We start from the raw sequence: 11,039 nt of genomic DNA, 5'->3' as shown, positions 1-11,039 counted from the left end.
CTAGTGGGGCCTCTGCCTCTTTGGGGCCATTGTTGCACCTGCTGCTGCCCCCCCACTCTGCTCCTTCCTGGTACCATCTCCTTTGCTTCCCCAAGGTCCCCGTGGGCACACAAGGCAAGGAGGCCAGAAGGAGCCAGGTGCCAGACCCCCTCCATCCCAGTTGCCTGAGGCATCCCCCAGCCACCGCTGTAAGAGGTGGGAGGCCAGGCAGGCCTGTGGTCACCACGGTCCAGGTGCACCACCTGATTTACAGGCCAAGGGACTCCTCTTGGTCACCTCTCTGTGCCCCCAGCATGGGGCTGGCCCTGCAGTGCACCCACCACCAGGGTTTACTCCAGAATGGAGTCTTCAGGGCACCACTCCTCCCAGGACCGGGAAGGACCTGGTGCCTTTTGCCTGGAGTGGGGTGGGCAGGGTGGGTCCCCGAGACGGGGGTCTGCAGGACTGGGCTTCGCTCCTCCTGTCGTCCCCGGTGCTCCCGGCCCACCCCTAACGTTGCTTGTCTCTGCACAGCTCCCAGGCCAGGCTCATCTCCCTTCCCCAGCAGCCGCAGTGGGAAATGAGCCAGCAAGCTGTGTGAGCCGGGGTGCGCGATGCGTGGGCAGCCCCGAGGCTGCCCATCCCTAGGTTTTGGGGGAGCACCCCATTCCCCTTTGGAGGCTGAGCACGGCATGTGAGCGGCACCTGATCTCCAGTGACAGGGGAGACTGAGGCCTGGCAGAGAGGACCTGCTGCTGCCTTTGTGTGACTGGCCCCAGGCCTGTCAGGCCTGGCAGCCACAGCCTGGCTGGGTGGAGGTGACTGCCTTCTGCACCACTCTGGCTTCCTCTCTGTGCCTGTGAAGAGCTCCTGGAGTCTGCGTGCGTCCCGGGGCCTGCTTCCTAATCTGTAAACACGGGGTGTGTGTCCCAGTGGCTGTGAGCTAGCAAGGGGGCGGAGAGCAAGCCGGCTGCGCAGGTCCTGCAGCCCCAGGCCTCATTGTTGGCCAACAGGCAGCTGGGGGCGGGCCGCGGCTGCTGATTAAAGGCCGCCTGGAGCAGCCTATGTGGCGACAGGTGCCCAGAAGCCCAGGAAGCCGGTCAGTGCCCGCCCCAGGTAAGCTGGTGCGGTGGGGTTGGCAAGGACAGTCGCCCCAGGAACCTGGGGGCAAGCAGGCAGAGGCCAGCTCGGGGCCAACACCTGTGTGCCAGGGACAAGGCCGGGGAGGTCGAGCCCAGGGCGAGCTGGGCGCACTGCATGGGCTCTTTTGGGTGGCTGCTTGCCTGCTTCCCCGCAGCTGGTTCCAGGGCTGGAGACCCAGCGTGCTATGCCCCAGGTTCCCAGCCAAGGCATTCCGGTGAAGGGGCTGGACCCCGCTGAGGCGTGGTCCCTGAGCTGCCTCTGCCTCTCCCAATCCCTGCTGGGGACTGTGGCTGGAGGCAGGCAGTAGAGCGCTCGGAGGCCTGCCTTTTCTGTTCGGTAGGGTGGCAGGAGTGGGGCTGATGCTCCCAGAGCCAGAGGTCACAGGCGCTGTGGTTGGGGGTGGCAGGAAGTGAGCCCCAGAAGGGTCAGAGCTTTGGCTAGGGGGAGGGTGGTACACAGCAGGGCCCGGGCGAACCCCTCTGTCCAGTCCTCAGAGTTTGTGCCTCTCGCTCTGGCAGTTTGAGGCCTGGCTATCACCGTGGGAACATCACCATGTCCGAGGCACCCCGGGCTGAGACCTTTGTCTTCCTGGACCTGGAAGCTACTGGGCTCCCCAGCATGGAGCCCGAGATTGCTGAACTGTCCCTCTTTGCTGTCCACCGCTCCTCCCTGGAGAACCTGGAGCGCGACGAATCTGGTGCCCCAGTACTGCCCCGGGTCCTGGACAAGCTCACGCTGTGCATGTGCCCAGAGCGCCCTTTCACCACCAAGGCCAGCGAGATCACTGGCCTGAGCAGCGAGGGCCTGGCGCGGTGCCGGAAGGCTGGCTTTGATGGTGCGGTGGTGCGGACGCTACAGGCCTTCCTGAGTCGCCAGGCAGGGCCCATCTGCCTTGTGGCCCACAATGGCTTTGATTATGATTTTCCCCTGCTGTGTGCCGAGCTGCGGCGCCTGGGTGCCCGCCTGCCCCGGGACACTGTCTGCCTGGACACACTGCCGGCCCTGCGGGGCCTGGACCGTGCCCACAGCCACGGCACCCGGGCCCGAGGCCGCCAGGGTTACAGCCTTGGCAGCCTCTTCCACCGCTACTTCCAGGCAGAGCCAAGCGCGGCCCACTCAGCGGAGGGCGACGTGCACACTCTGCTCCTGATCTTCCTGCACCGTGCCACAGAGCTGCTCGCCTGGGCGGATGAGCAGGCCCGTGGGTGGGCCCACATCGAGCCCATGTACTTGCCGCCCGATGACCCCAGCCTGGAGGCCTGAGCACCAGGGCCACCTCCTGTGCCACAGGCAGCGCCAGTCTCCACCGTTCAGCCGGCCTCTACCACCCCCGGCTCCTCCTATCTGGGCAGCCTCAGGTCCGTGCACCTGCCAGGCCTTCCCTGGCTGCCTGACCAGCCACAGAGCCCTGGATTCCTCTCCAGACCCCGCTTCCAGGGCCGTGCTCTCCCGGCCAGCCTGTATGCCCAGCAGAGTTTGCTGTTTCCCAATAAACTGCCAACTGCTCACCCTCTGACTCACTGGCCAGATACTAGGGGCTGGACTCCCTCGACCCCTGCTGCTCAGGGCCAGGCGGTGAGCCATGCCAGGGGCCAGCACAAGACCTCCAGGGCCGCCTCCCTATGGCCTCTTCCCGCGATGAGGTCTGCGGGTGGCTGGGTGGGGAGACGTCAAGCTCTGGTTTGGTGTGAGGGCTGATGGGTTGCGGCTGTGGGCTGAGTGCGGCTGTGGGCTGCATTGTCATCCCAGAGGCCCAAAGAAGCCATGAGTAGGGACTTAAGCCCACAGAGCCGGCCACCTGCCTGGGCACAAAGCTCAGCTGTAGTGCTCACCCGCCGTGGGACCTGGAGTCTCTGTCCCTGCTCTGTGGAGTGGTAACAGGGTAAAGTGTTAAGAAACGGTGCTGGGGAAAAGGGAGGTGCCCCCACATGCGGGCCTGCACATGTACATGCTGAGGGCTCTGAGGGTGCATGGAGCAGAGGTGGGGTGGCTGGTGCTGTGAGGGTGACACTGGAAGGGAGCCTATCTTGCACCCCGTGTCCCCCTAGGGCCAGGAGGCCGCTCGGTGGGAGGGCAGCTTCTGCCCACCACACTGCGCTTTGGGTTCCCTGCTAACCTACTTCAGGGGCCCCACCCTGAGGCACTCCCAGTCTTGTGGGGAGGCCTCATGGGTGGGGAGAGACCTGTCACCAACGCTGGGTCAGGTAAGAAGGGGTGGGGTGGCCATGCCTGAGAGTGACTCACACGAGCAAAGCCTGAGCCTCCAGCCAGCTGGACAATCCGGGAAGCCCTAAGTAGGTCAGAATGACTGGAGCCACTGCAGCGTGCACGGTGGTAGGATGGTGAGGCCAGAGCACAGGCAGTGACCACCTCAGACCTTCCTTGTGGCCCGGGCCAGGCCTGACCCAGAGGGCAGCAGGGAACCGTGGAGGGTCATGAGCAGGAGAGGGGCAAAGTCTGGTGTAGGATTCTGCCATATGCTGCTTGGGCTGCGTGCCGAGCCGTTCGCGAGTTGCTGTGAAGAAATACTTGAGGCTGGGTCATTTACAAAGACAGCGGGTTTGTTTTGGCTCAGCAGCGCCGGCGTCTGTTACTGGTGGGGCCTCAGGAAGCTTCCACTTATGGCAGAAGGCAAAGGGGGAGCAAGAGAGAGGCAGGGAGGTGAACTCACAGTGAGAATTCAACTCCTTGCGGAGGTGAGGACAGCACCAAGCCATTCATGAGGGATCCAACCCCATGACCCAAACGCCTCCCACCAAGGCCCCACCTCCAACATTGGGGGTTGCATTTCAACCTGAGATTTGGAGGTGACGAACGTCCAAACCACATCAGGTCGCTGCGTGGAGAATGGGCCGGAGAGGAGAGTGATGGCAAGCAGGCAGAAGCAGAGCGTGGAGGGCTTTGGTGGAGGGAGGGAGAGCCATGGGCCTGGCCAAGGACAGTGGCAGCGGGGAAGGGGAGGGGCACAGTCTGGGGAAGCCCCACAGGGGCTAGTTTGGGAATGTGGTTTGTAACCAGAAGATCTTGTCACAGCCAAGCTTCCCGAGGACAGCATCCACCTGGGAGAGTGTCACAAGGCCTAGGCTGGCCCTACAGAAGCTGGAGTAGGGGACACTGGGGGACACTGAGCTCCCAGATCTGCTGGTGCCCAGACAGGGCCTGCTTCTGTTTATCTGACTGGTCAGGCTCCAGCTGGGCAGCTGAATCCAGCAGGTGGTACCCTTAAAACCCTGGCCTGTTGGGCGCAGTGGCTCACGCCTATAATCCCAGCACTTTGGGAGGCCAAGGCAGGCGGATTGCTTGAGCCCAGGAGTTTGAGACTGACCTGGGCAACATAGCAAGAACCTATCTCTACAAAGATTAAAAAGAAAAATTAGGAGTGGAGGCACACATCTGTAGTCCCAGCTACTCAGGAGGTCGAGGGCCAGTGGATCACTTGAGCCTGTGAAGGTGAGGCTGCAGTGAGCCATGATGGCACCACTGCACTCCAGCCTGGGCGACAGTGAGACCCCCCTCCAGATCAAAAAACAAGAGAAAAACCCCAGTCTTGCCACTGACTTGGTAGGTAGGTGACACCAGGTGGGGCCCTTCTCATTGGGCATGCTAGAAGAGTCTCAATCCCGGGATGGGACAGGCTGGCAGGTGACAGCCTGATTTTGGCTGCTGCCGCCTCTGTGGAGGGATCTCTGGTTTTGGGCCCTCTCACCTGTCTTGAGCTGAGATGCCTCTCTCTCATCACTCTGGGCTCCCCTGGCCTCACGGTGGCCTGGCCTCAGGTGCCCTCCCTGAGTCCATGTTGAGACTGGCTAGGCCAGGCGTCTTGCGTACCATGCTTCACAGACAGGCTGTGACCTGCCTCTCTGCTGCCTCAAAGCAGCAATGGGCTTATAAATGGTTAACAACCAGCTTTCCAGGAAAGGAAATGTACACGTATGTATGTAGGCATGGATCTCTTTCCCTTCCTCCTCTGTCTCTTTCTCTGTATACACACAGGCACATGCATACATATACATGAACACACAATTTACAAATAATAAAATCCACAATATATAAAAAATGCAACAAAATGTACAATATACTCCTCACTGTAAATTGCACATGGCCAATCGATACTCACAAAATACCTTCATTGACTTTTACTGAGTTCTTGTATCTGTAGCCAGTACTTGATTGCAACGGATGGACGGGTGGTTCCCACATGTATGTTGGCTGATGTTTTCATTTATTTTAATAAGATCAACTCGAAGCAGCTAAGATGAGCAACTTCTTTGCTTAACTGGATGATAGTTTTCAAATACCAGAAATGTTTCTTTTTCTTTTTTTTTCTATTTGTAATGTAATGACCACAGACCCAGCGTTCTTCAGTTTAATCTGCAATGTTAGCATTTCCTTCATCGCTTTCTAAAGTCTAGGCAATCAACAAAGCAGTAATACATCAAGTCCTGGCATGCCGTGGCATGCCGAGCTCTGTGGTGTAATACTTCCACTTGGCCAGTCTTGAGCTACCAACATGAAGTCACTGAAAGTGACCTTGGGAAGAGATTCCAGGATTTCCACCACACACATCTGACAGATGGCAACACACAGCAACAGTAAAGCATGCTCAAATCATGAAGACGTGAGTTTTGAGTATCTCCTTTGTTTTTCATATAATTTGTCAGTTTACATAATTTAACTTTTAATAATGATAGTGTTTGTTTAGCTCTGAAAATTCCTGGACGTTTAACATCTATTAGAATGGGTAAAACAAAAACTACTGACCACACCAAGTGTTGGTTTAACACAGAGGAGATGTGGAGCACCGGGGGTACCTGTGTATTTCTGGTGGGAAGGGAAAATGGGGCAGCCACTTGGGAAAACACTTCGGCAGTGTCTGAAAACGTTAAACATGCACCTGCCACATCAGCCAACAATTCCACTCCAAGATATTTACCCAAGACAAAGGGGTTGATGTAACCATACAAAGACTCATACTCCAATGTTCACAGCAGCTTTTTCATAATAGCCCCAAACAGGAAACAGCCCAAATGTTCATCAGGTGAGTGGTTGGACAAGCCGCAGTGCATCCACACCACGGAATACTACTCAGCAGGGAGAAGTGAGCTCCCAATGTGCGAGCTCATTTTCGTGGGACTCATGGTGATGCTGCAGAGCCAACAGTGAACCGACTCCACTGCTCCAGCTCGCCCCTGGCCAGCTGCCTGCCCCTCGTCAAGCTGCGTCACTGACTGATGAGCCACATCAGGCCACCAGGGGTGTCTGCCAGTGGGGAGACAGTGGTGATCACAGAAGTGTGCCTGGGGGACATGTGACATAAGCCTATTGAAAATCGAATTCACTATGGAGAGGGATGAATACTAAAATCAAAGGCCATAGCATTTCCAGCTTGTCTTTGTGCAGAAGACAATGAATGTGAGGAGCACACTGAAAGCCGCAGCAGAAGGTTGGGGAGTGCCACGGGAACACAGCAGGATGTCTGCATTTCTTGTAAATGATATCTGCCCCTGCAAAGAATTCAAGCAGCATTGATGAGTGTCAGCTGCAGAGGTTTCATGTAGGGGACCTCCAGAAACAGTATCAGCATTGTGGGGACACTGCTTTCCTGCAGCTCAGCTTGTGAACACACCTCCCACTCACAGATGTGCACACACACACTTGCACGCATGCAGACACACTTGCACATACACCCTCACACATACACATATGCACACACACTTGTGCATACACGTGTGTGCACACACCTGCACACACTTGCACACACCTGTGAACACACACGTATACATCTGCACACTTGCACACTCACATTACCACGTGTGCACACCTGCGCACACACATATACCCACACACTCACACTCTTGCACACACCCACACACTTGTCCACACACACATACACTCACAACCACACTCAACCACTCACACATCTGAGCACATACACCCCCAAACACTTGTGGACACACACACACATGGACACATGCGCACACCTGCACACATACTTGCACACATTCGTACACCCACACACACTCGCACACACTAGCACACTCACCTGCACACAGTTGCACACACAACCACACGCATGCACATACACTTGCACATACACTCAGACACTCTCGCACACTTGTACACACTGTCAATCCATTCTAGACTTGTATTGCCATTTAATGTCTCTGGAGCATCAACCTCTTCTAAGGGATTCAGCTGGGACAAGGACCTGGGAAGTATGACTTGCATTTTGTCTTAGTCCCTATGGGCTACTATAACAGAAATACTTTAGACTGGGTGGCTTATAAACAACAAACAGTTATTGCTCACAGTTCTGGAGTCTCGGAAGGTCATGATCAAGGCACCAGCAGGTTCAGAGTCTGGCGAGGGCTGGTTCCTCAAATTGTGGAAAGGACTAGCTGGCTCACAGGGTCTCCTGTAAGGGCACTAATCTCATTCATGGTGGTGCAGCCCTCGTGACCTACTCACCTTCTAAATGCCCCACCTCCTACTACTGTCACCTTGGTTATTCAGTTTTAACATGAATTTTGGGGGTACACATGCAAGTCCCCACTCCCCCACCACATACACATGCACCCCCCACACACATCACATACCCCCACCCCCACAATCTATACATGCACACACACACATTTACACTTGTACCACACACACTCCTGTGACACATACATGCCACTCCCACACATTCACTTATGATTTGGCATAAGTGGGATCTCACTAGGTGATGCGTTTAAAAAATCATAAACACCTTGGTGGTTTAGGAGTCTTCATAGTCAATTCCCTCTAGGGTTTTAAGTGGATTGACATAATTCTTTTCATTTGTTCAGTCTCTGTAGTGATGTCTCCTCTCTCATTTCCTCATCATGTATAGTTTTCTTGTTCCTCAACAAGGATTGTAAGAGATTTATACATTTCATTGGTCTTTTTCAAATAAAAAAATAGATTTTGACTCATGTTTTCCTCCCTTTTTAATTTTCTGCTTCATTCATATTAGTTTTTTCTTTATTAATTCCATTTGTCTATTTTCTTTTGGTTTAGTTTTCATTCTTTGTTTTTAATTTCCTGAGATAAAAACTAACCTTTGCCATCTTCCTTCTTGAACAACTAAGGCACTCAAAGGCTGCAATTTCCTTCTAAATGTAGATTATTTTTTGGAATCAAAATCATGTCCTTTAATTGCCTTTTATACTTGCTATCATGCTGAACATAAATTATTTTAAGTTGCAGCATAGACATGAATCCATTTACAGCACGGCATTTCAATCAAAATACTGAGGAAGACAGCGTATGTTTGTCTGTGTATATATTTTGTGCATGGATTTTTTTTTAATCTTTAAAATTTATCCAGTATATCTTTTGGTTTTTGTAGTAAAATTGGTGTGTTATTATTGATATCAGCAATATCTTCCATGATAGAAAAGTTAAGGTTTTATGAAGTTTTGAAAACTTTTCAAAAATAAATTTAATACAGTTTCTGATAATTTCTTTAAGATTTCAGAAAGTCAAGAGTGTACAGATGTTGATTCTCAGGACCTTCATTTACCTGGCCCATCACCGAAGAGGCAGAAATGGAAGACCAGGCTGAGGGAGGCTGGGGAGAGGGGTATCCGGAGGCTCAAGAGGAAGACGATGAAGAAGATGCCGAGGAAGAATGAGAAACTGAGGTGACGGCAGCTGGCAGTGAGTGTGGGTTTCTTACTTTACAGACACACCCTGTGGCATTCTTTTTGATATGGGAACTAACTTGTAAGAGACACGCAGTTTCTCCATAGGTTTTCTAAAAGGATCTGATGGTCTGAATTTGCACTGGCTGACACATGAGGGAGCTCTTACAATGGCGCTAGTGCCACTTTTATGCTTTTGGAGTGCACGTTCAGGGCTGAAAAGCTCTGGAAGCAGGCATGTCAGTTCCTGCTCCATGCAGCCTCATGCGTTAAATGACACCCACGGGTCACTGGATAAGGTCATTCAAAATATATCCTCTGGGGGTATCCAGTTGTCCATCAGCTTGGCAGATCTCTGCGTGGTGAGGAAGAGAGCTGTTTTCTATGCCTGTTAGGAGAGCCAAATTGTTTTCTATGTGTAAAACTTTTAAAATTACAAATACCATCCACTGACTACATTCCTATTTCAATAGGGAGCAGCAGTATATGTGGGCATAGCATTGGCTGGGTGAATACAATTTCATACTTTCATATTCCAAAGCTACAGATAGTTTTTATTTTTATTTTTATTTTTTATTTTTTGAGACAGAGTCTCGCTCTGTCGCCTGGGCTGGAGTGCAGCGGCCGGATCTCAGCTCACGGCAAGCTCCGCCTCCCGGGTTCACGCCATTCTCCTGCCTCAGCCTCCCATAGCTGGGACTTCAGGCGCCCGCCACCGCGCCCGGCTAGTTTTTTGTATTTTTTAGTAGAGACGGGGTTTCACCGTGTTAGCCAGGATGGTCTCGAACTCCTGACCTCGTGATCCGCCCGTCTCGGCCTCCCAAAGTGCTGGGATTACAGGCTTGAGCCACCGCGCCCGGCCTACAGATAGTTTTTAAAGGTAATTATATGTTTAAAGAGAAGTGTCCAATCTTTTTTTTTTTTTTTTTTTTTTTTTGAGATGGAGTTTCGCTCTGGTCACCCAGGCTGGAATGCAATGGCACAATCTTGACTCACTGTAACCTTTGCCTCCTGGGTTCAAGCGATTCTCTTGCCTCAGCCTCCCGAGTAGCTGGGATTACAGGTGCATGCCACCATGCCCAGCTAATTTTTGTAGTTTTAGTAGAGACAGGGTTTTGCCATGTTAGCCAGGCTGGTGTCCACCTGACCTCAGGTGATCCACCCACCTTGGCCTCCCAAAGTGCTGGGATTACAGGCATGAGCCACCGCGCCCAGCCGAATCTTTTAAAACTTTGATGTATTAGTATCTTTTGAGTGATATGGGTATTTCAAGTTAAAGTGTGTATTCAATCTGTACCCTAAACATTATGGCCAGTGATGTATTTGGTGTTGAAATTGTATCTGTCAATAAGCTTGACACTTTATTATCGCTAAATGCAGATTTTACCGTGTCCTATAAGTTTGCTATTAAGCATTCTTCTTTGCTTTGCTTTAGGGATAGACTGTAATTTTGCTTTCCATTCCCTTCTTGATTTCATGCTTATATAGTGCAGTTTATCTTAATTTCTGAGTAATTATGATTTCATGATTTTTTTCTTTTTTTTGAGACAGGGTCTCATTGTCACCCAGGCTGGAGTGCACTGTTGCGATCTTGGCTCACTGCGACTTCTGCCTCCCGGGCTCAAAGGATCTTTCCACCTCAGCCTCCCAAGTAGCGGGGACTACAGGCATGCGCCACCACAGCCTGCCAATTTTTGTTATTTATTGTAGAGATGGGGTTTTGCCATGTTGCCCTCTGGTCTTGAATTCCTGAGCTCAAGTGATCAACCCTCCTCGGCCTCCCAAAGGGCTGGGATTACAGGCATGAGCTACCACACCCAGCCAATCATGTTTTGTTGTGTATTTTAGTTCTATTGGATAATAATCTGAGGATGTGTTGCTTAAAATATCACCTTTTCGAATTAAGGTAGTTTGGGGGCTGCTTGAGTTCTCTAGGGATGCCACAGCAAAGTTCCATAAGCTAGGGGCTTCAACAGCAGAAATGGACTGTTTCTCAGTTCTGGAGGCCAGAAGTCAGAGATGGAGGTGTTGGCAGGGCAGGGTTCCTCCTGGGGGCTGTGAGGGAGAATCTATTCCAGGTCTTTCCCCAGCTTCCAGGACTTTGCTGGCCATCTTTGGTGTTCCTTGATTTGTGGCAGCCTCTCCCCAATCTCTGCTTCATCTTCACACAGCCCTCTTTCTCCCTGCATAGAAGGTGCTGTGTCCACATTTCTTCTTTTTATAATGACACAGTCATATTGGATTATAGCCCAC

At 52.5% G+C, this 11,039-nt stretch overlaps 1 protein-coding gene and 1 long non-coding RNA gene across 3 annotated transcripts; both read left to right on the top strand.

Moving 5' to 3' along the window:
* The first annotated feature begins 13 nt into the window (after positions 1 to 13).
* Positions 14 to 2,630, top strand: TREX2 (three prime repair exonuclease 2). Of its 2 annotated transcripts, none has more exons than XM_033200921.1 (2): positions 14 to 860; positions 1,641 to 2,630. In XM_033200921.1, exon 2 carries the CDS (start codon positions 1,675 to 1,677, stop codon positions 2,383 to 2,385), a length of 711 nt encoding a protein of 236 aa, XP_033056812.1. In that variant the 5' UTR covers positions 14 to 860; positions 1,641 to 1,674; the 3' UTR covers positions 2,386 to 2,630. The 2 variants fall into 2 exon arrangements, with proteins under 2 accessions (XP_033056812.1, XP_033056811.1); XM_033200920.1 differs by having other exon boundaries at positions 14 to 1,095.
* Positions 2,631 to 4,594: 1,964 nt separating this feature from the next.
* LOC117077269 lies at positions 4,595 to 10,386 on the top strand. The gene is made up of 3 exons (XR_004434718.1): positions 4,595 to 5,740; positions 8,614 to 8,802; positions 10,338 to 10,386. It is a non-coding gene; the product is annotated as an uncharacterized LOC117077269 (long non-coding RNA).
* The last annotated feature ends 653 nt before the right edge of the window (positions 10,387 to 11,039 follow it).

The sequence above is a fragment of the Trachypithecus francoisi genome, unplaced genomic scaffold (assembly GCF_009764315.1).
Source record: "Trachypithecus francoisi isolate TF-2019V2 unplaced genomic scaffold, Tfra_2.0 Lachesis_group6, whole genome shotgun sequence".
In the NCBI taxonomy this organism is placed as follows: Eukaryota; Metazoa; Chordata; class Mammalia; order Primates; family Cercopithecidae; genus Trachypithecus; species Trachypithecus francoisi.
This window is presented reverse-complemented; position numbering and strand designations above follow the sequence as displayed.